General features: G+C 43.7%; 2 protein-coding genes and 1 pseudogene across 3 annotated transcripts; all 3 read left to right on the top strand.

The window, feature by feature from the left end:
* Window positions 1-5,393: 5,393 nt before the first annotated feature.
* Window positions 5,394-6,990, top strand: LOC143896523 (ATP-binding cassette sub-family B member 10, mitochondrial pseudogene; annotated as a pseudogene). Its single transcript, XR_013256683.1, has 2 exons — window positions 5,394-5,758; window positions 5,844-6,990. The product of XR_013256683.1 is annotated as an ATP-binding cassette sub-family B member 10, mitochondrial pseudogene (transcript).
* A 415-nt stretch (window positions 6,991-7,405) lies between these two features.
* LOC143896522 (uncharacterized) lies at window positions 7,406-10,191 on the top strand. Its single transcript, XM_077404423.1, has 6 exons — window positions 7,406-7,432; window positions 7,886-7,965; window positions 8,126-8,322; window positions 8,639-8,819; window positions 8,912-9,183; window positions 9,351-10,191. The coding sequence occupies exons 1-6, from the start codon at window positions 7,406-7,408 to the stop codon at window positions 9,560-9,562; spliced, it is 969 nt and encodes a 322-aa protein (XP_077260549.1). The 3' UTR covers window positions 9,563-10,191.
* A 3,755-nt stretch (window positions 10,192-13,946) lies between these two features.
* LOC143896519 (uncharacterized) lies at window positions 13,947-21,971 on the top strand. The gene is made up of 6 exons (XM_077404419.1): window positions 13,947-14,599; window positions 20,080-20,136; window positions 20,225-20,327; window positions 20,433-20,847; window positions 20,930-21,291; window positions 21,379-21,971. The coding sequence occupies exons 3-4, from the start codon at window positions 20,225-20,227 to the stop codon at window positions 20,669-20,671; spliced, it is 342 nt and encodes a 113-aa protein (XP_077260545.1). The 5' UTR covers window positions 13,947-14,599; window positions 20,080-20,136; the 3' UTR covers window positions 20,672-20,847; window positions 20,930-21,291; window positions 21,379-21,971.
* Window positions 21,972-24,484: the final 2,513 nt, after the last annotated feature.

Here is a 24,484-nt window from a genome sequence, read left to right as displayed (position 1 = left end):
GACAGACAGACAGACAGACAGACAAACAGACAGACGTGACTTATATATATAAATGGCAGTACTCCCCGGGAAATTCTACCCCTATTTCACGTGGCTTCGATAAAGATTCGGCCCACCAACGAATGAGATTCGGTCGATTATTTCCCGAAAATTAGAAAATTTAAAAAAATCGGTTGCCAGAAAATTGGTAGCGAAAAAAAAACCACGACACTTTCATCCCCGAAAAATTTGCGAGATTTTGAGACCAATTTCGTGAGAATCGGTCCATAAATGTGGAAGTAGTTCGCGTACATACAGACAGACAGACGACGTGACTTATATATATATATATATATATATATATATATGTATATATATATATATATATATATATATAGATATATATATATATTCTCTACGCTTGGCAGATTAATATTTACTGTAGAAAGAAGTACTGTAGAAAGAACTTTAAAACATCAGCTTGTAAAAGATTAATTACATTCTTCTGTTGGATACTAATGTTTAAATTTTTTATTTTATTTTTTAATAAAATATCCGTCTTATTCAACGAGAATCTATATAAATGTATACTAATTTGATCACTACTATCTGAAAATAGTGTGCCAAGTTGTCTATGCCTACGTTAACTCTGGCTCGATACATACTAGAACATTATCTGATGGATTATACAACGATCAGGTATATATATATACAATATATAAAGGAAATACATAGCAAAAAGTAAATACTTACTTATGGCTGTACTTGCTGTGGACTTTAATGCTTCTTTGTGTTTCCTATGCAAGCTCTGGTTTAAAAGATTGCAAATATCTCTTACGTCATCAAGTTTATAACCGCTATAGTATTCTAATGTTGGATTCCGTCCTCCCAAGTCCTTCATTAGCAACGCGAGTAACAAGCCGCCACTGCCATTTTACCTTCGCTAAACCTGATCGTTGTATAATCCATCAGATAATGTTCCAGTATGTATTGAGCCAGAGTTAACGTAGACATAGACAACTTGGCACACTATTTTCAGATAGTAGTGATCAAATTGGTATACATTTATATAGATTCTCGTTGAATATAAAACGGATATTTTATTAAAAAATAAAATAAAAAATTTTAGCATTAGTATCCAACAAAAGAATGTCATTAATCTTTTACAAGCTGATGTTTTAAAGTTTTTTCTACAGTAAATATTAATCTGCCAAACGTAGAGAATCTTCTTTTCCGTTGACTCAATATATATTATTTATATATATACCTAATTTACCTAAATATAAATCTTCCTCCTGACCGATAAGTCTATCGACCTAATTTCGAAATACGCGCGCGATATCGAAACTGGCGATACCTGCGCCGCCAGCGTCGAAAAAGTGAAAGTAAGAGGAGGAAGAGTATCTTAATAAAAAATTTTCACATTTGGACTTTGCGTCGCAATATCTCCGCTCGTAGGGCACGTAGCGGAATATTATAAAAGAACCCCCCCCCCCTAATTGGACTCCAAGCTATCGATCAAGCCTACTTAGAACTTGATCCGTTCACTCGTTATCGAGATCTCAACATCTCGGGTACTCGCAACCCGTCGCGTCGCGTAAAAGAGTCACGGTCGGTCTCGCTCCGCGTGTACTTGGCTACCGTGTCTCTTGATATATATGTTTGCAAAAGCGCATCTTTTATGTGTTTTTTTTTAAATGGCAAAACCCGCTTTTTCGCTTGGCGCGAGTTTCTCTACCAACATTGGGTTGTCGTAATACATTGCTCTGTAAAGAATTTTGACTTCTTGTCGTTATTCTTTTCCTCGAAGTTGCAGTGCTGTTTTGTCGATTTTGTCCCAGTAATACCTTTGGTGGTGCCATTTTTCAGATATGACGAAACTTTAGTTCCTTATCTAATTGCTATAATTCACAAACATACATATACGTAGTTTATATATATTATACATAGTTTAATTTATATAGTGCGTAATATAATACGGAATGTTTTAGAAATAAATTGTCAAATTTGAGAAGCATATTCTACTAACAATAAAAATGGAAAAGTTACAAATTTTAAGTAACATCAAAAGAAAGGGAGACGTAAAAAGAAGGAAGATAAGTGATTTTGAAATACAACAGATAGTACAAGTGAATAAAAGAGAGAAGAAGGACATGTAAAATGTATGTATATATAAAATGAAAAGAGAGCATTTTTATCTTTCTCCAACTCTTAAAACTGGAAAAGAATAAAAAATAAGTTGAACCGCAAATAACTTACGATACGTCCTTCACGTAAACGGGATTGATATCCTCGGCATCAGCTCCCTGCCGTCAATATATAATATATCAGCTGTGCAACATATGTACGCGCGGCAGAAACACCTCTTGTGTATATAATGTGTACAGTCTCGTCATATATGGCGATGATTAACCATATATGTGATTATATATGCTTTTTATACATGGGAGTGTAAAACATATACATATACATATATATATATATATTGCGACGCTTTTTCCTTCGGTCTCGTAATCCGGTGGAGGGTTATCGTGGATTGGCAGCACGCGCAACTAATTCCGACACCAAAAATTGGGCGCTAAGTGCGACGGATCGCACCACCGTACTTTATTATATCTAACGCGATATTCCCGACAATACCTCAGGGCGTAGGGCTCGTTCAGGGAATTCGGAGAGAGGCGTCACGCAATCAATCACACACCAAATAATAATAATAAAATAACATATGATATATTTCGTCAGATATAAGGCACTTGCGACAGAATATCAATCAAAGTAGGTGTTGGTATAATTGGTCTGAGCATCTCGCACTCGGAATCAGACCACGCGGTAACGAGACCTTGTCGGCGGCGGATCGACGCCGCGGCAACAAATTAACGCAAAGATGTTGTATAAATTACCGCACAAAAGTCGGAGAGGCTGACGCACGAATGCCGCATAAACGACCCGATCAGGGCACGCGAGAATGTCAAACTTTAAACACTGTAGGTTAACGCACGCGAGATCAGGTCAACGCAACCGATAAACGCCGACGAACACACAAAAGCTTAACCTGAATAATTAGTTAAGTCCGGGTAACGCGATACCTTGGAATCGTACGTTAAGACGTCCGTTCCCCAGATCAGTCGCGAACCGAGCCTGGACACCTCGAACATGTCGCAGGCGAGGAACAACATTGCAAGGGAGCAGAAAGAGCCGAGAGCGGCTACACTTGTGCCTGAGCAGTGCAGCCAGGTAACTAGGGAGCTCGACAGCGGTCTTTGCGAGGCCGACAGCCAGATGATCGAGGAGATCCTGACTTAGCGAGCCGACGAGGAGGTCAGCAGACTGTTGGAGGTGGGCTCACAGCCCGCTGGACTATCCGGACGTGCGGAAGTACAGAAGGGGCAGCAGCCTGTCTTGGACGAATCGCAGGCCACGCAGTACGAACAGTTGTAAACAAGTGGTTCTTGTTATTTATCGGAAACTGTATATTTCATTTTATTTTTTACTGACTTTGTACAAACACTTTTAATTTTAATTTTATACTAATTTTTCCAAGAACACACTTTTAGAATTAAGCAGGGTTCATATTACCATTAGATTATTATATATTCGATACTATTCATTTTCATTGATATACCTTTTATTATTGCATGAAGTAGCACGGCTACAACACATTACACTCTCTACACTATTACATTACATTTGTGACTACACATAGGAATAAACCCTTTGTACATCCTTACACTTTAACCCAGTCATTCACCTGTCGTTACATGCGATGTTAAGCCAGAGGGCATTGATTCAGAGTAGAAAATGGACTCGGACAAGTTCCGAATAGTTGTATTAGCTTTCATATTTATTTTGTTCGCGATTGCGATAGTTTCTATCTTACTGCTAGTGTATTCGCATAAAGCCGGTTCACAATCATATTACTTACCGTAGAAACAATCAAGCATGAAGTTTTCGGAATACCTAGTGGTCGTCACGATTATATTCGTACCGTTAATTATTAATTTCCCAGATCCGTTCTTAGTTTTTGTTTTATTTACACTTTTCACGACATACATTTTGATTTTAACCGATCCCGCAGGGGAATGACGAACATACACCTTTGTGATACACCTTTACACCTTTTACACTCGTAGCGTTGAGAACATAACATGAAAACGACACCGATAGAGGTGATACACTTCGCTACACTTTCCTACACTTTTTTACACTTTACATTTGAGCGCGTTACCAGCGAGCGTGCGATACGAGCCGACACAGGCGTTACACTTTTATTACACTATGATACACTTTTATTACACTTTGTACACAAGCGCGTTACCAACGAGCGTGCGAACCGAACCAACGAAGGTTCTACACTAAACTACACTTTAATACATTTTTTAATTTCATTATTTTATTAAGAGTCATATGGATTTGTTCCAGGCGTACGTTTACATTTTGTTACACCTTATTGCTATTACGCTAATTTTAATTTACACTTTGCTACACTTTTACGTAACCTTTACACTTTGGCACGGAATTGAGCCATTTTGACATTGTATTCTTTAATTTGATAACTTTTCCTGTCGATATTAAGACAACTTATGTATTACTCATCATGCATGCGATATATTAAATCGCTATTATTATAATTACTTTAATTTCATACTTACCGTTGATCACCGCCGGTGACATTAAATAAGACGATTCTTCAAACGATCCGGGTTACCTGAAAGAAGAAAAAATAGATTAATTATAATTGCATTTAACGCACACTTACCTGGTTTCGTAGAGATTCGTTGAAATGACTTTCATACGTGGAGAGTCACTCGGTGCGAGCCTAGTGACTCTAAGTCCGCTTACGCGAAGATTCGCGGTGCAGCGGCGCGATTGGTTCACGCGCGGGCGATAGCCAATTCGCGTCTTTGCACCTAAAGGAGCGGCATCTCACTAAAAGTGTAGATGCCGAGTCAACGCGAACAACTCGGCTCAGTGTGAACTGCACTTTTAGGGTGCCGTCCCATGGCGCGTATCGAGATACGCGCGTATCGGGCGTATCGACTCTGCGACCAATCACAGACGATCCGCCGTTTTTGATACGCTTAACAATCTTTTGAACATTGTTTGAGCGGATCGCACACTCACACAGTTCCATCGTAACGTACGTGTGGGTCGAGCCCTCCTTCTTGGGTTCAGGTGCCATATTGAGTGTAGAAAGTGCACTAGTGGCACTAGAGCAGTAGAGAAAAGAGAAGAAACGGAGTATTTACATACGAGGTGCGTGCAATTAGGAATTATTGCGATCTAATACACAACAGAATACTCAGGAGAATTTGGACAGTTTTCCGCAAAGCTGATCGTACGTATTTGATCGTACATATGCGTAGTCACGATGTTCCAATGAAATCCTGAGTGACACTGTTTTGTGTTTAGGTTAACCCGAATCGAAGGCCGACACACGCAGGATTGTCAGATTCTCGAGGAAGGGCCGCGTGTTCATCGGACTGAGACACTATACGACCAACGCTATCCGGTCCGACGCATCTATGCCCGTAGTACATGCGGTTAAGGCGAAGAGACGCTCGGAATTGAAGACTTTACTTTTGCTGGCTGCCCCCGCTTGCTCTCTTTGTGATATTTCTCATAGGCGGTGTGAGCAACTTTGGCAGAGTTTGTCTAATGTCGACGGCGGGGCACAGAATCACGCAGTCCCTTAGGAAACAGGCGTACGCCGCTATCCTTTAACAGGAAACGGCAATGTTTGACAGAGAAAGTACGGGAGAACTAGTCGGGAGATTGAGCGGTACGTTTCACGCTTTTAATCAGATATAACGCATCATTAAGGCATCGAAATCTATCATTTTGATTTCATTATCCTTTTTTTCCAGAAGATACACAACTTATTAGCTCCGCTGTCACGTCCAATGTATCAGATAATTTGCGCTCTGCTATTATGGCCATTACAGGAATGTCAATTATGTTTTATGTAGCCGTCGCTAGCTCTACTCGGCTTAGCTATAGTACCGCCTGTCGCGGTCGTTGCTGTCTTTTGGGGACGTATCTTGAAAAGAATCTCCAAGGATCTGCAAAGTAGTTTTGCAGTGGTCAATACGATGGCGGAGGAAAGAATTAGCAATATAAGAACTGTTAAATCGTTCGCGCAAGAAAAACGCGAAATCGACAGATACAGCGCTAAACTACAAGACGTTCTCAAACTGTGTTACAAAGAGAGTCTGTATAGAGGAATGTTCTTCGGTATGACCGGTCTTTCCGGGAACGCTATTGCTCTTTCGGTCCTTTATAATGGAGAGTTCATGGTATCGAACTCCGACATAACAATTGGAAGCTTAAGCGCCTTTCTGTGTTGTACGCCGGTTACGTGGGCATATCTCTGAACGGATTGTCCAGGACGTATAGTGAGTTAAATAAGGCTTTAAGCGCAAATGTTCGTCTGTTCGAGTTAATCGATCGACAGCCGCTTATTCCCATTAAGGGCGGGCAAATTTTAGAGAAAGAATTATCGGGCAACGTGACGTTCCGAGATGTTTCCTTCGCGTATCCAACGCGAGAGAAGATGCTTGTGTTGAAAAGTTTTAATTTAAACGTAGAGAAATGTTCTGTAACGGCAATCGTTGGTTCCTCAGGTTCGGGTAAATATGCCGTGGCGTCAGTTTTATTGAGATTGTACGATCCTACCGAAGGGTCAATACTCTTGGACAACCACGATCTCCGTCTACTCGATCCCATGTGGGTAAAGTCCCAAATTAGTATTGTATCCCAAGAGCCAATTCTCTTTAGCGGCTCGATAAGGGACAACATATTATACGGAATGGAATCCGCGACGGACGCCGATGTGGAAGAGGTCGCGAGACAAGCGCATGTGTTGCAGTTTGCTGAAAAAATGACTGACGGATTGGATACAATGGTCGGAGAAAGGGGCTTTGCCCTTAGACAACGTCTGGCGGACAACGTCAAAGAGTCGCCATTGCCAGGGCACTAATAAAGGTAAATCGTTGCTTAAATCGTGGTTATTAAAGTTACAACTCTTCTCATTAAAATGTGTTAAATTGTGTTAAAATGATGATCTAGTTCAATTATTAAATATTTTACATTGTTTTTAACGATCAATGTTAAACGACTAATGTTAAATTTCTAACAAATTGAAGTGCATGTGATCTTTATATCTTATTATAGATATTAAATTTTATTTATTTATATGTTATTTATATATAAAAATATTAATAAATTGATACTAAAAGTTAATTTTAATAATCTCAAAAGCAAATCTTTAATAAGAGAACCGAGAACCACTGCGCTCGTCGGACATCAGGTCCGATCGCCGAGCGTCGCGCAAAGCTCCCAGTCTCGTCCCACCCCCTCTACCATTGAGTGCCATCGCCGAACGCAACGGTTCTCAGCCTGTGCGTCCGAGCCCTGTTAATATATTATGATGGACGACAAGGAGAATACAGGACCTGTGAGTATATTTCTAATAATACTATTTACGCTTTTTATATAATCTAGTAAATCGGGAGAATCACAAAACATATAATTTTGAGGTTATTAGTATTGTTCACAAATCAATATAAACATTTTTTTTATTTTCATATATATATATATATAATTTCGTGTACTAATTCAGGGGCTCGATTCTTGAATTCATTTGCAAGAGAAACATATGTGACAGTTTTGCTCTTACAGAAACGTTGCAAGTTGATTGGTTAATTAAAAGCTTTGTGATAAATTATCTTTGCAACTTTTCTGTAAGAGCAACATTTGTGCAAATGAATTGAAGGATCAAGTTCCATGTGTTTAATATAAAATATTACGCTAATTATAATGTCAAATATATCATGGGTTTTACTTGAAACCTGACGGCTATGAAAATGAGTAGCTATCGGATTAAATATTAAATTTTTTTTGCTTACAGCCTATACAGTGTGGATATTGTGGTTGGTTCATTGGGGCCTTACTGAACACAAGTTTATCGAGACATAAATGTTTCGAATTGTATAACGATGAGACACAATTGATACATATAGACGACGATAACAAAGTTACGATTGGTAAGTATAGCCTAATAACAAGTGCATTAATTACAATGTGTAACAGTTCTGTTATCGATACTAGAGTTTTATTATATATATACATTTTTTAACAGTTGAAAAAGTTCAGTCATCAGTCAGTCATCAGTCAGTCATCAGTCAGTCATCAGTCAGTCTGTGACTGATTCAGAGGATTATAATGAATGCCTCATTGCTGCAGTCCAAGCAAGACCAGGATTATACGATCATCGAATTCCGGTGAAAGAAAGAACAAGTTTAAAAAAGAAAGCTTTATGGAAAGAAGTCCTTAATGTGTTGGGAGGTAAGTTTATTACTTATAATGTCATCCAATTAAAACTTCTAATTTAAATGTTCTGTATACCCACAACAAACAAAAATAAATTTAATTGAATTGACGAAATAGACACTTTTTTCTTTTCGGGTTACAATTTGCTCTTTTCTTTACATTTTTATTTTTTATTATTCGTACATAATAATTAACATTAAATGTAATGATCGAATAAACTCGGATACAAATTTATTTCTTGTTTTTTATTAAGAAGTGAAATAAATTAATAAAATATCGTGTGTAGTTATTATCTAAAGAAGTAAAGTTTTGTAATTTTCTTTAAATACAGAACAAGAAAACAATTTGGAACGGGTGCAAAAAAGGTGGAAGCAATTGCGCGATTGCTATACTAAAGCAAAACGTAGACAGTACATTCCAAGCGGATCAGCTGCAAGTTCAAATATCTCGAAAAAAGGTTTCGGTTTCTATGACCAGATGAAGTTTCTTGATGACGTTGTAGGGAAATCATCGTACGTATTGTATTATCTTTGTTTACCTGTTATATTTATTGTTTTGTAATATGTGGCAAATGATATAACGTAATGGACTTTTTGTTGTACAGGACTATCTCCAGCTTGCCGGATAAACGGGATAAAAATATTGATGATATAGATTCAGCAATTGACGAACCTCTACTGGTCACGCAACCTCAAACATTGAACACTTCTACTGTAATTGAACAGTCAGCGAGCGATGTTTTCCTATCGCCGAGTCAGCAGCAACCAAATGTTTCACTATCGCCGAGTCAGCAGCAACCAAATGTTTCACTATCGCCGAGTCAGCAGCAACCAAATGTTTCCCTATCGCCAAGTCAGCAGCAACCAAAAGCAAAAAGTTAGTTTTACTTATTTATGTAATAATTCCTGCTAAAATTGTCAGATAGTATAGTTCAGTAATAAATAAAAACATGATTGTAATTAAATGATTTTTGGGATATAAAAAAACTTTTATTAAACTACTATCTACATACTGACGTTAATGTTTTATTTACTGTTTTTTAGAATCAAAAAACTGTAATAATATCTCCGATGTAAAAGAGGTAATTTTATCAGCCCTGGAAAGCGACTCTAAGAGAAATCCAGACGCCGTCGATGGATTTTTTCTTCAAATAGGAGATAGAGTACGAGCCCTTCCAGCACGTGAGAGGGCTCAGTTTGAGATGCAAGTCCTAGCGCTACTATTTGAGTTTGAACAAAAATTTTCTCTTTTTTAGTCTTATTTTTTGTCAAGAAACATATTTATCGGGCGTTAAGCTCGGCACGTTGATAGCACATTTTCCGTTTTTCGTAGAAAGTCAATGAATTAATCCGAAAAAATATTTAGTTTTTTTCTTTTCTTCCTTCTTTTTTTTTAATTTAAAATCGTTATAAAGTTACCGAATTAAAGAGAAAGTGGACAATGAACACTCTGCAGCTTTGTGAACGCAATACGGAAATAAATTATTTTACATATTCGCAAATACGCGTTGGAATTACTTAAAAAATTAACGCAATTAAAATACTTTTTTTTATCCCACAGACAAATATATGCGTCAGAGGTACGATACGATTAATAAACCGTGACGATACACGTTGCGAAATCAAAATTAAATTGCATTTGGAAATAACCGAGGTGGCAATACAATTCATAAAATTTAATGTTGCATAATATCGATTAATGAAAGTAATTTGGTTCATAAAGGTGTGAGTGAGATTGATTTCTTTCTCGGCGCTGTAAATGAACGCTCGTCCGCACTTTCTCTGTATATTTCGTGTTGTGATACTATTCGCTGTACAACGTATTCTCAATCAGTGATATATATTGTAATGATTACTTGTAATAAAAATAAATCTGATTAACTGAGTTATTGTCACTGATTCACTCTTCGCAAATTTATTACTGCTATCTTATTTGTTACTATCTACATATTTGTTATTCTAGATTATACTGGCTTCTTTGTTAATTAAACGCCATATCAGGTAAGCATTAATTATAACATAATTTTGAATAAATATATTTAATACAACTCAATTTGTGCGCAGGCATAGAAAACAAGAGAAAATAATGACATTAAAAGTAATGTGATGCTAATATAAAAATCTAGAACAAAGTAGAAAATGAATTACAGTAGAAGATAAAAATATATTTTGAAATAACGTTGTTGAAAAAAAGGCTAACATAATACTAAGATAATATATTATTATAAATTTAATTAATAATTAATTGCGAAAACAAGTTTTAGACACGAGAGTATAAATGATTATACTCTTCGAATGGGGAGAAGAAGGCAAAGCTCAAAGATCACCGGCGTATTTGACTCGGAGTAGGGATAATGATTCGACCCGCGATCCCCTCGGAACACGATTTGACTTCGGTCGCTACAACGCACAACGACGTATATATTTGCATCCCCGCAACTCCGTCACGGCGGTTGTTGCATAAACGTACATATTTATTTATCACCGCATAATCCCTGACTTTATTAAAAATCATTATTCATTGCCCTCTCCCACTGAAATGATAATGCACCAGTACCAATAAAAAAATTTGAATAAGCATTTCGAATTTCGATACCATTGTTCAATTGTCTGCCTCTAGTAACTGGCAACGAGCTAAATCCTTGAGAAATTAAATTGCGCTCTTCAGGTGTTAAACACACATATGTACTCTTGGAAAGTAATGTTTCCTCATTACTGATAATAAAGTTATGAAGTGCTACTGTTGCTTGCACAATTTTTCTCGCATTTGCAACACTTGCAATTATGGGTTTTCTATAAATTCTCCATCTTGCTGCTAGAATCCCGAAAGCGCTCTCTACAACACGTCTTGCTCGACTGAGCCTGTAATTAAAAACTTTCTTCCTGAGATCTAGCTTGCCACTTCGCGGATACGGTCTCATCATGTACGTTATCAGTGGAAAAGCCTCATCCGCTAGCAACACATAAGGCAGTGGTGGTCCATCAATTTCGATAGGCTTCGTATTTGGCAGCTTGAATATACCTTCTTCGAAACGTTTTCCCATTTCACTATTTTTAAAAACTCCTCCATCACTATGTCTACCTTCCGCACCGATATCGACCATAGTAAATCGATATTTTGCATCGCTGATCGCTAACAGATTGATGCTGTGGTGTCCTTTGTAATTGAAATGCGTCGAGCCACTATTTGCCGGAGCCTGTAAGACAAATTACATATATTGCAGCTTTTGTATCATAATTTATAATAAAAAAAACATCTTTTTATGTACCTGCAATGTAACGTGCTTTTCATCAATACATCCTATACAGTTTGGATAGTTCCAAAGTCGCTGAAATTCGTTGGCAATTTCCTGCCAATTCTCTGGACTGTCATCAGTAAAATATGTCTCCTTCAAAGCATTCCATATTGCCTCGCAGGTCTCTGATATTATCTTTGATGCAGTATTATGGCCAATTCGATAGGCATATGAGATCGATGTCATGCTGTCTCCTGATGCTAAATATCGAAGTGTAATTTGCAGACGTGTTTCAGGAGGAATTGGCTCTCGAACAACATATTGTTTCACAATCGATGGGCCGACTAATTTGAGTAGTTCTTGAAATAAGATGGGATCCATTCGAAAATAATTGACAAATTTTTGTTTGTCTGCAGTCTCCATTTCAATTACGAGATTATCACTCGCTCCTTGTAATAATCGCCGTTGTACGGTAAATATAGGACGCACCCAATATTGTCGTTCTTTTTTAGATTCTTCGTCTATCGCAATTACGTACAATGCATACAATAACAATATTTTACGTCGCAATTCTTGTCGACGAAAACTACTGTAACTTCGTTTAAATTTATTTACAAAACAGAAAATGGCTAGTAGTATTGTTTCGGAATCCATTTTCTGCCGTACACCGATGTCACGCAAAAGTCACAACAATTCTTCGGCGAACGCAAGCGAGGTGATCCTCTTCGAGGAGACAAGAAGGGCGATCTGGATCTGAAACGTAAATCGACATGGTGACACACTGTTCTCGGAGTAACGTAGATGATTTAGATCTAGATTAAGCGGCGGCGAATACCTTGGCGATAACCTTGGCGATCTTGATCTCGACACTGCCGTACACCAATGTTACGCAAAAGTCACAAAAATTCTTCGGCCAACGCAAGCGAGGTGATCCTCTTCGAGGAGAAAACGAGGGCGATCTGGATCTGAAACGTAAATCGACATGGTGACACTGTTCTCGGAGTAACGTAGGTGATTTGGATCTAGATTAAGCGGCGGCGAATACCTTGGCGATAACCTTGGCGATCTTGATCTCGACATTGCCGTACACCAATGTTACGCAAAAGTCACAAAAATTTTTCGGCCAACGCAAGCGAGGTGATCCTCTTCGAGGAGAAAACGAGGGCGATCTGGATCTGAAACGTAAATCGACATGATGACACTGTTCTCGGAGTAACGTAGGTGATTTGGATCTAGATTAAGCGGCGGCGAATACCTTGGCGATAACCTTGGCGATCTTGATCTCGACACTGCCGTACACCGATGTCACGCAAAAGTCACAACAATTCTTCGGCGAACGCAAGCGAGGTGATCCTCTTCGAGGAGACAAGAAGGGCGATCTGGATCTGAAACGTAAATCGACATGGTGACACTGTTCTCGGAGTAACGTAGGTGATTTGGATCTAGATTAAGCGGCGGCGAATACCTTGGCGATAACCTTGGCGATCTTGATCTCGACACTGCCGTACACCGATGTCACGCAAAAGTCACAAAAATTCTTCGGCCAACGCAAGCGAGGTGATCCTCTTCGAGGAGAAAACGAGGGCGATCTGGATCTGAAACGTAAATCGACATGGTGACACTGTTCTCGGAGTAACGTAGGTGATTTGGATCTAGATTAAGCGGCGGCGAATACCTTGGCGATAACCTTGGCGATCTTGATCTCGACACTGCCGTACACCGATGTCACGCAAAAGTCACAAAAATTCTTCGGCGAACGCAAGCGAAATGATTCTCTTCGAGGAGAAAACGAGGGCGATCTGGATCTGAAATGTAAATCGACGTGGTGACACTGTTCTCGGGGTAATCTAGGTGATTTGGATCTAGATTAAGCGGTGGCGAATACCTTGGCGATCTCGATCTCAACATAGATTTTTTGCCGTACAACTGGCTTCACTTTGGAGGTTATGACGTTTGCCCTTTTAGGTGCATGCGTCACAAGCGTGTTTGTGTGCGTGTGTTCAGTACGCGTCGCCAAACGGTCCTACTGTCCCATGGAGCGGATAAAGCGGAAGCGTAACTAGCGGATCGTCAATCACGGATCCGTTTCAACGAAATCTTTGAAAGGGCTCTATCGGAAAGATTCTGTGATTGGCGATCCGCTGGTCCGCTTACGCTTAATCTGCTGAAATTCGCTCCATGGGACATTTAGGAGCAAATTTCGGCGTACCAAAATCGGCGGATCGTTTGTGATTGGCCGCAGACTTCGATACGCCCGATACGCGCGTATCGCAATACGCGCCATGGGACGGCACCCTTAGTGTTTGAGGAGTCGTACCAGCTACACCGACGGCACGACTAGCCAATGACAGAGGTTGGCGCCCGTTTGCGCACCATGGCGCATGCGTCGCGCTTAGGTGGGAAAACCACACCCGTCCCTCGTGGACAGTTCGCCGTGAGATATCGAAGCGTCGACACGTACCAGCGTCGCGCGTAACAAATTCGACTTCGACTTGCTTATCCCGTTTACCGCCTACGATAAGCGCGTGTGATATTTCATCGCGGATAGTCCGTTGCGCGATTACGTGGCGTAAAACTTGCGTGATAAAACACGTATCCGGCCGGCTAATCCCGTTGATTGCTTGCGCTGTTAGCGTGAGTCATTACCGAGAGAGATTGTTAGAAGCGATTGCGCGATCCGGGATAATAAATCCTCAAACACGATTGTGCTAATTAAAATTGAGACGGCGGTTCGAGAACACTCGACGTATGAATACACGCGATCGAGCGAACGCATCCGTTCCTACACGGAGATTGCTGTAGTGAGAAAAATAATAAATTGTTAATTATTTTATTACAAAATAAGTGATTTTAATCGCGATCCCAGTGAAATTCCTATCCATGCATTGCGAGATTACGCGTCGTTGTACAAAGACGTGGTAGACGACCTTGAACACGTTTGCGACGCAGTACACGGCAGCCATTAAGCTGGAAGGAAGGAAAAGACGCAGCAACAGTGAGAGGTTTCTGTATTTGAGCCTTAAAATACAGGGGCGACCGTATAACTCAGCCCAAGTAGTAAGTGGCTATAATTTGATTTTTAACATCTTCAATCATTGTTCCGGTCACAACCTTACTTTGAACTCGCACGACTTCGAACTCACACCAAACTTACGCCACGAGGCCGACGAACCGACTCGCCGCGCCTTTGGCTGTGCCTTCAACGTGCACCCGGGCCACCTCGATTCCGCACGACGCAAAAATTACGGGCGATCTCGCCGTGTCGACCACGCTGGCCGGCGATTGCCCCCGAACACGAAATAAGGACTTGGATCGCGGACAATCCCGCGACTTGCCACGCAAATCCCGAATTCTTTCGCAAGCACGGAGATTCCGCGGCCCCGCGCCGATCCCGTCGATCCTTCCGTCCCGCCAAGCACAATATTCGCCGTCCTCGAGGGCCCGGATACGTTACTCAAATGCGAGGGCGTATGTACCGAGCCAGAGTTAACGTAGGCATAGACAACTTGGCACACTATTTTCAGATAGTAGTGATCGAATTAGTATACATTTATATAGATTCTCGTTGAATAAGACGGATATTTTATTAGAGAATAAAATAAAAAATTTAAGCATTGGTATCCAACAGAAGAATGTAATTAACCTTTTACAAGCTGATGTTTTAAAGTTTTTTCTACAGTACTTCTTTCTACAGTAAATATTAATCTGCCAAGCGTAGAGAATCTTCAATGGCGATGATTAACCATATATGTGATTATATATGCTTTTTATACATGGGAGTGTAAAACTTATATATATATATATATATATATATATATATATATATATATCTTCTCAGATCTCATTTATATACCGTTTGTATACCGGTCGGACATGAATATTTTTTCCCGGGAATAATAGTAAAATATTATAGTAAAAATTGTAAAAAAAAAAAACGAAATAATTTTTAAGAATAGTAAACTAAAATGGTAAAAATTGAAAAACGGTGGAATATATAATTTCAAGGAAAGTACTAGCCCGGTAAAATGACGAAATGTTGAGGAAATAATGGTGACTGGACTGAAATTTGGTAAACGGGCTTGTTTTAGAGTACGAAAAACCAGATTTTCGCAAATATTTCGGAAAATATCGACTTTACGGAAATTTATGTAGATATCAAAATTGTAGTTTACAAAATTCCACACATTTTCGTTTTTTATTCAAGTTTGTATGACCAAATGGAGCAGAGATAGAATATTTTTTAACACCGGGGATTAGTTTTGTCTCGATTCCAGAGTCCATTTTTGAGATATCGGCGAATGACGCGCGACGCGCATACGCGTTAGCCTCGATTTGAGAGTCCATTTTAGATATATTGGCAAAAAATGTGCGACGCGTATACGCGTTTATCTTGCGTTGCGAATTTACCGGTGTTAAAAAAATATTCCATCTCTGCTCCATTTGGTTGTACAAACTTGAATAAAAAACGAAAATGTACGGAATTTTGCAAGCTACAATTTTGATATCTACATAAATTTCCGTAAAGTTGATATTTTCCAACATATTTGCAAAAAACTAATTTTTTCACTTTTTCATCCTTTTAGACTTCGTAACGTTATTACCGTACTTATTTGGATGGAGAAATGTATGACTCGTGATAATTCGTGATTATTTATGATTAATTTATTTTAATTTGTTAGGCTGATGAAGGCACAGTGTTACCGAAACGTCCCAATTTAATATTGTCAATGATATATTTGAATTTATGTCATCCTTATTGTTGCTCGTCGTTGGTCGTTAACCTTGTCTCGTAATATATAGTAGTTTTAAACGCGGTCGTTATTCGTAATTCAAGTATAAATGTAAAATTCCAAAATAAATTACCACGAATAATCAGTTATTATACTTTGCTTTGCTCACGTATCATTGATTGATTGGATTATTGTTCTCTCTATTGTAACATTGATCTAATGCGATAGAAATTATTTATTTGCATAAACGGTATATCATTGTTTTAAGTATTGTCACGACTTTTTCACTCCCGGACCGCTCCGGGACGTGTGCCGAATCAAAAGGAGTAAGGAGAGCGGGATGACGGGCCTCTCCGACGACTCCCTCGCACCTCCGACACTTCGCGAAACGAATTTACCGTTGGGCGCCAGACGCGTCAACGCGCGTCCGCGAAATCGCGAAAAAAAACCAACACGAGACGCAAAGCGAGACGTGCGGGTGTGCGAGGAATCGACTAGTTCGACCTAATGGCTGGGGCGGGGGTGATGGAGGGCGGCGCGATATTCGGCGGGGTGACACGCCATAATTAAAGTTCCGAACTCAAGCAAATAATAAATCAAAATAACATTTATTCATTAGAAATTCATTTAAAACAATCAAGGCCGATTCGGCTTCGGTCAGTCAGGCAAATCATATAATTAGTAGCGCGAGCGTCAGAAATGAAACAAAAAGAAATAATGATAGCGCGGACACCAGAATAAACGAAGTATTGCGTTATCGTATAGTAACGCGCAGAAGGCGCTGCGATTATCTCCGAGAGATACAGTATGACGAAACTTACAAGTAATATAGAACATTGACGGTAAACACGAAATAATCACGGAAATAGAAAATAAGATTTCGCAGGAAAGATCGCGACAAGACGATACCTCACGCTCGGAGTGCGTGAACGCAACGCCGGGAGTCGCGCGAGAATTCTGTCGCCAATTATCTTAAGCCTAACGCAAGTATGGATCGTGGCGTAAGCCACGTCCCCACGTAATGAGGACCGAACGCAACACAATAACGCGAGATTAATTTCGGCGCAATCGCGAGGAGACGCGGAATACTATAACAAACGCGAAAATACGGACTTAATCTAACGCGAGAAATGACCAAAGGTAGCGCCAGTCATTCGGGCGAATACAATACACTATCCTCAGTGATTTCCAAACGCGAAAACGAGACGCCGAGGCAATCGGCGTAGCGCGAAATACTGGGCAGAACGCGAGGAAAATGTGCGGGATTACCGCGAGCAATAATAACACGCAATCACCGAACAACGCATCCGAACATAACTATCCTAACACGCACGATTCTCTGAAGCAATTAGCCACTCACAGACGGCCAATTAACGCGAATGATGTGCTGACGCGGGTTACAATGCAACCTAAGTAATATTGGGTAATCCGATACGCCGTGAACACGGAAGGCGCGAGACACAATCACAAGCGCGGACATTACGTATAAACGGACTTACAGTAACGGATTTTGCCATGAATCTATCGCGATCTCCAGAGGCTCGCAATCGCGTCTTTATCTCAATTCCGCGGCCACGATACCATCCCGAGGCCCTTCGCTTTCGCTGTCGATCGCCATTCGTTACGCGATCTCAAGGGACCGTGTGCGTCGCGATGTTACAACGTTATCCCGGACAAGAGCGTGCACCGGAGGGCGGCGTCGTGGCTTTACATCCCGATATTAATTACTGCGGGCAACCTCACCGATGTGATGTCTCCTCGTAGGGCTCCTCACCGTCACCTTGTACGGAGGACCGTCGCAGCGTAACCGATTTTCCCGACTCGGGGTGGCTATATCGCGTATCTTAAAGAGAACGTTCGCACTCGCCGACGGACGACCAGAGAGTGTCTCGCTAGATTCGCTCGATAGCGGAATCGATGCGGCACCCCCTTCCGTAAGGGCGTGTCAACCAATCGAGAGCGAGCTTGCATGCTCGCGCAATATTCTAACGCTGGATCGTCGTAAGGTGGATCTTTCGGGAGCGCGCAACGGTCCCTCGGCGGCGTAGCAACTCCTTCAATTTGTCCCTGGACAGCGGACTGGACTCTGTTCTAGCCGGTGTGCCTCCGGTTTGACCTCGGGGCGGTGATCAGTCACCCCGCGGGCCGGTACTTTGTGAAGGCAGATTGCTGAGGCCGGGTTTTCCCCAGGCGCCTGGGGCCCCGCTATCGGCGGCCTTGTCCATCGCTGCCTCATTCGCCGCACGCCTGCCGCGTTGCTCTCGCCGCCCGTGATCCATGTAGCTTCCGCTCTCGACACCCCTCCTCGGTCCTTGGTCTTCCCGGACTCCTCTCGTTATCGGTACTCCCTCGAAGATTCGCCGGAGTGTGGGTGAGGCGCCGTGCGCATTACAATTTATACATGAAAATAAAAAAATAGTCAAAACGCGGAAACGATATCGACTTTTTGGCCTCTGGAGATCTCGTCGTCGCCTTTCTGGCTCGTCCTTGGGCGCAAATTTCCGCGCCTTGTGACGGCGGCGCAACGTCACAATATATATGTGTGTATAAATATATATGCGTGCGTGTATGTGAATATGTACTACGTATGCATGTTGCGCGTATATGTTTATGCGTATGTGCGAGTGTGCATGCATGTGTGTGGTGTGATTGAGAATGCGATAGGAAAATGGATCGATGACTGATGTCGATGCTGGGCATCCTAGATCCTGTTTTCGTTATATCAGGCACACCACGTGTAATAAATGCTGAACCATTGTTTATAAAATAAAAGCAGTGATTCCGATATTTAATATTATACTATAGGCAGACTTACGAATTCCACAGAGCCTTATTGTCTTCGAGTCACAGTCCGCGGTGATAAAAAAAATTGCGTGTGATTTTATGACTTCTCGTGACTTCTGCCTAGGACGTGAGAAAACATTTACCGCGCGTAAGAAATGGCACGTTGATTGGCTACTACCACGTACCTTCTTACCAAGCAATCTGTATTATCGTATACCGTGCGGTAGCCAATCAACGTGCCGTTTCTCGCGCGGTAAATTTAAAAGCGTCCTGTGTGCAGAGGGTCGTGTATACTTCAAAACTTAGAGAAAATTACAAAAGTTAGCGAATTTAGTAAAATATTTATAATTTTATTGGTTGATACCTGGTAAATTCGCTCATTTTTGTAATTTTTACTGTTTTCTAATACAATCGACCCTCTATAGCAATCGTGCAATCTTTTTCATCACCGCGGATTACGGATCCAAGACAGGCAAGTAAAGACAAGTCTGTTTGCAGCAAACAAGCATGCAAAAGTAAACATGCGAGTTATCGTTTCATATCTTTTATTTCTTATGGAGTTTGCAAGCCTACGCTCGGGTTGCGTTTCAAGATTTATCGATTCACTCTGGTTCAATCACCGATTGGCTCGGCAATACTCGCGCTGTGAACGCCATAGGTAGCGGTAGGCGGTACGAAATGGAACTATTTTCTACGACTACCGCTACGCGCGGCCTACGACTTTCCATTAATACGTTTTGAGTGATTGGTCAACGCACTCTACCGCACGGCGGCGTTTACCCGCGCGTGCTTGTTTGCTTGCTTGCTTGCTTGCTTGCTTGCTTGCTTGCTTGCTGTGTGACGATCTCGGCGAAAAAAGTGAAACTCGCGAAATATACAGGTAATTTTCCAACGGTTTGTCCATTTAAACCCCATCGTGTCGCATATCGTTTTACTCTTCTTGACGAGCCCTTACGAGCAAATCAACGGTCGTTCGTCGCGTTTCGATTTGTTTTTTCTAATAATGTATTTTTTACGTTACAGTGTGAATCCACCACAAAGAAGAAAAGCCTGTCGTTGAGAACAGCATCGGGGCAAAAGGTAGACCTATTCGATCGTCGTTATATTTTGTTATATTACTTCGGTAAATTTTACCGAACAAATTGTATCATTTACGTTTTTTGTACAGATGACGGACAGCGACAGCGGCAGCAGTCCGAAGGACAACAAGAATGAGATAAAGTGCGGGAGCGGGAGCAGCAGCGACGGCAGCCCGATTCATGAGTCATTGGGTATGTGTACACTTAATTTTTCATATTTACTTATTTATACATTTATATTTACTACATTTATTTAACGGTAACAAATAACTAATTTTTTTTACATAATTGTTACAGACATAGAAGAGATCGTGCGAACCGTTCAATTTAAAACAGAGAAATATTGGCAGATGAAGCGAGACGCCAACTTACAAAATGTCATAGTCCGAGTGGGTGGCGGAGCGGCGGCGTCGGTAGCCGCCAAGAGATTCTTGTATTATTGGGAGAAGGGGAACGAGCTGCCTTGGAATTGGCGCCATATTATTGACTTGTACCGGCCTGGAGATTTCAACACCCATTTGAATCTGGATCGCTGAGAACCAGAGCCGTACGACAAGGCAAATCCAAATAAGTGGCGTTATACGCCCGAGTTTTACATAAAATTAACGCCCAAACAGGAGGCCAGAAAGAAGGCCAGAGAGAAAGAAATGTGGCTGGCCTACGAAAAGGAAATTGAACGCCAAATAATACTGGCGGCAAAGAAAAAATTGAGGTGTGCGTGTGCGTGTGTCTGCGTGAGTGCGTGCGTGCGCGAATGCGTGCGTGCGTGTTAATAATTATATTTTTCTTTTCAGCACCACGCGCGAACCACCGGCGTCGTCGACCTTGTCCGACGAGGATTCCGAACAAGACCCCGAGAATCCACAGCCGGGGCCGAGCACTGGACGGAAGCGTCGTCGATAAAATAAAACCTCTAACGCTTAGCTTCTCTAGTTTGTTTCGAATTTTATTTTGTTCAAGGTGTGCGTGTACGTGTGTCTGTGTGAGCGCGTGCTTGCGCGAGTACGTGCGCGTGCGTGTTAATAATTTTATTTCTTTTCAGCACCACGCGCGATCCACCGGCGTCGTCGTCGACCTCGTCGACCGATGACGAGGACGCCGAAGAAGACCCCGAGAATCCACGGCCGGGGCCGAGCAGTGGACGGAAGCGTCGTCGGTAATAAAATAAAAAACCTATAAGATTTACTTTCTCTATTTTGTTTTCAAATCGTCTTGTATTTAATTGTCTTGTATTTTATTTCAGACCGCGGTAGAGTAAACCACCCCCACCCACACCATCGGGCTAATCTACCTGTCGACAATGATTTGTTCCCAGGATGGGGCTCGGCGGACATGCCTCATCTCTCTTAAATAGTTACCGCTCTGAAGACTAGCTCGCGCCTTTACCGCACAATGAGAGAAACCAGCTGCACACACACACACACCACCTGCTGTCATTGACTCCTTCTTCCTCCCTTATTTCCTTCAACTTCAACCCCATATTCTCCCTTATAGAAATTTAATACTGTAAGTGATTTTTTGGCTAGTAATTAATTATTTAAAAGCACTAATAAAAGCACCGATTTTAACGGTGCTTTTAATTGTGCTTTCAAGTGATTAATTATTAGCGAAATAAACACTTATAGTATTAAATTTCTATGTGCCCTTTCCTTCCCATTCACCTTTTCCCATCTCCTCCCCCCGTCGATATGGTCGCCACCTTGTCGCGGTGACGGGGCTTGAACGTGCGCGTTCCCTGCTCTTCCTTGGAGAAGACGCACCGACCAACAGCGGCCACGATTAAAAACGACAATGAACGATCTTAAATAAATGAATAGTTACGTGTGAAACAAAATGTCAAGATCAATAATCGTTGTCCATCGTTGTTTTTCAGTATGCGACGATGCGCGAGGATACGGAAAGGCAGCAGCAGCAGCAGCAGCAGCAGCAGCAGCAGCAGCAGCAGCAGCAGCAGCAGCAGCAGCAGCAGCAGCAGCAGCAGCAGCAGCAGCAGCAGCAGCAGCAGCAGCAGCAGCAGCAGCAGCAGCAGCAGCAGCAGCAGCAGCAGCAGCAGCAGCAGCAGCAGCAGCAGCAGCAGCAGCAGCAGCAGCAGCAGCAGCAGCAGCAGCAGCAGCAGCAGCAGCAGCAGCAGCAGCAGCAGCAGCAGCAGCAGCAGCAGCAGCAGCAGCAGCAGCAGCAGCAGCAGCAGCAGCAGCAGCAGCAGCAGCAGCAGCAGCAGCAGCAGCAGCAGCAGCAGCAGCAGCAGCAGCAGCAGCAGCAGCAGCAGCAGCAGCAGCAGCAGCAGCAGCAGCAGCAGCAGCAGCAGCAGCAGCAGCAGCAGCAGCAGCAGCAGCAGCAGCAGCAGCAGCAGCAGCAGCAGCAGCAGCAGCAGCAGCAGCAGCAGCAGCAGCAGCAGCAGCAGCAGCAGCAGCAGCAGCAGCAGCAGCAGCAGCAGCAGCAGCAGCAGCAGCAGCAGCAGCAGCAGCAGCAGCAGCAGCAGCAGCAGCAGCAGTGGCAGCAGCAGCAGCAGCAGCAGCAGCAGCAGCAGCAGCAGCAGCAGCAGCCAGCAGCAGCAGCAGCAGCAGCAGCAGCAGCAGCAGCAGCAGCAGCAGCAGCAGCAGCAGCAGCAGCAGCAGCAGCAGCAGCAGCAGCAGCAGCAGCAGCAGCAGCAGCAGCAGCAGCAGCAGCAGCAGCAGCAGCAGCAGCAGCAGCAGCAGCAGCAGCAGCAGCAGCAGCAGCAGCAGCAGCAGCAGCAGCAGCAGCAGCAGCAGCAGCAGCAGCAGCAGCAGCAGCAGCAGCAGCAGCAGCAGCAGCAGCAGCAGCAGCAGCAGCAGCAGCAGCAGCAGCAGCAGCAGCAGCAGCAGCAGCAGCAGCAGCAGCAGCAGCAGCAGCAGCAGCAGCAGCAGCAGCAGCAGCAGCAGCAGCAGCAGCAGCAGCAGCAGCAGCAGCAGCAGCAGCAGCAGCAGCAGCAGCAGCAGCAGCAGCAGCAGCAGCAGCAGCAGCAGCAGCAGCAGCAGCAGCAGCAGCAGCAGCAGCAGCAGCAGCAGCAGCAGCAGCAGCAGCAGCAGCAGCAGCAGCAGCAGCAGCAGCAGCAGCAGCAGCAGCAGCAGCAGCAGCAGCAGCAGCAGCAGCAGCAGCAGCAGCAGCAGCAGCAGCAGCAGCAGCAGCAGCAGCAGCAGCAGCAGCAGCAGCAGCAGCAGCAGCAGCAGCAGCAGCAGCAGCAGCAGCAGCAGCAGCAGCAGCAGCAGCAGCAGCAGCAGCAGCAGCAGCAGCAGCAGCAGCAGCAGCAGCAGCAGCAGCAGCAGCAGCAGCAGCAGCAGCAGCAGCAGCAGCAGCAGCAGCAGCAGCAGCAGCAGCAGCAGCAGCAGCAGCAGCAGCAGCAGCAGCAGCAGCAGCAGCAGCAGCAGCAGCAGCAGCAGCAGCAGCAGCAGCAGCAGCAGCAGCAGCAGCAGCAGCAGCAGCAGCAGCAGCAGCAGCAGCAGCAGCAGCAGCAGCAGCAGCAGCAGCAGCAGCAGCAGCAGCAGCAGCAGCAGCAGCAGCAGCAGCAGCAGCAGCAGCAGCAGCAGCAGCAGCAGCAGCAGCAGCAGCAGCAGCAGCAGCAGCAGCAGCAGCAGCAGCAGCAGCAGCAGCAGCAGCAGCAGCAGCAGCAGCAGCAGCAGCAGCAGCAGCAGCAGCAGCAGCAGCAGCAGCAGCAGCAGCAGCAGCAGCAGCAGCAGCAGCAGCAGCAGCAGCAGCAGCAGCAGCAGCAGCAGCAGCAGCAGCAGCAGCAGCAGCAGCAGCAGCAGCAGCAGCAGCAGCAGCAGCAGCAGCAGCAGCAGCAGCAGCAGCAGCAGCAGCAGCAGCAGCAGCAGCAGCAGCAGCAGCAGCAGCAGCAGCAGCAGCAGCAGCAGCAGCAGCAGCAGCAGCAGCAGCAGCAGCAGCAGCAGCAGCAGCAGCAGCAGCAGCAGCAGCAGCAGCAGCAGCAGCAGCAGCAGCAGCAGCAGCAGCAGCAGCAGCAGCAGCAGCAGCAGCAGCAGCAGCAGCAGCAGCAGCAGCAGCAGCAGCAGCAGCAGCAGCAGCAGCAGCAGCAGCAGCAGCAGCAGCAGCAGCAGCAGCAGCAGCAGCAGCAGCAGCAGCAGCAGCAGCAGCAGCAGCAGCAGCAGCAGCAGCAGCAGCAGCAGCAGCAGCAGCAGCAGCAGCAGCAGCAGCAGCAGCAGCAGCAGCAGCAGCAGCAGCAGCAGCAGCAGCAGCAGCAGCAGCAGCAGCAGCAGCAGCAGCAGCAGCAGCAGCAGCAGCAGCAGCAGCAGCAGCAGCAGCAGCAGCAGCAGCAGCAGCAGCAGCAGCAGCAGCAGCAGCAGCAGCAGCAGCAGCAGCAGCAGCAGCAGCAGCAG

The sequence above is a fragment of the Temnothorax americanus genome, unplaced genomic scaffold (genome assembly GCF_048541705.1).
Source record: "Temnothorax americanus isolate GAGA-0224 unplaced genomic scaffold, ASM4854170v1 Scaffold189, whole genome shotgun sequence".
In the NCBI taxonomy this organism is placed as follows: Eukaryota; Metazoa; Arthropoda; class Insecta; order Hymenoptera; family Formicidae; genus Temnothorax; species Temnothorax americanus.
The sequence above is the reverse complement of the archived record's forward strand: the minus strand, read 5'-3'. Positions and strand labels throughout refer to the sequence as shown.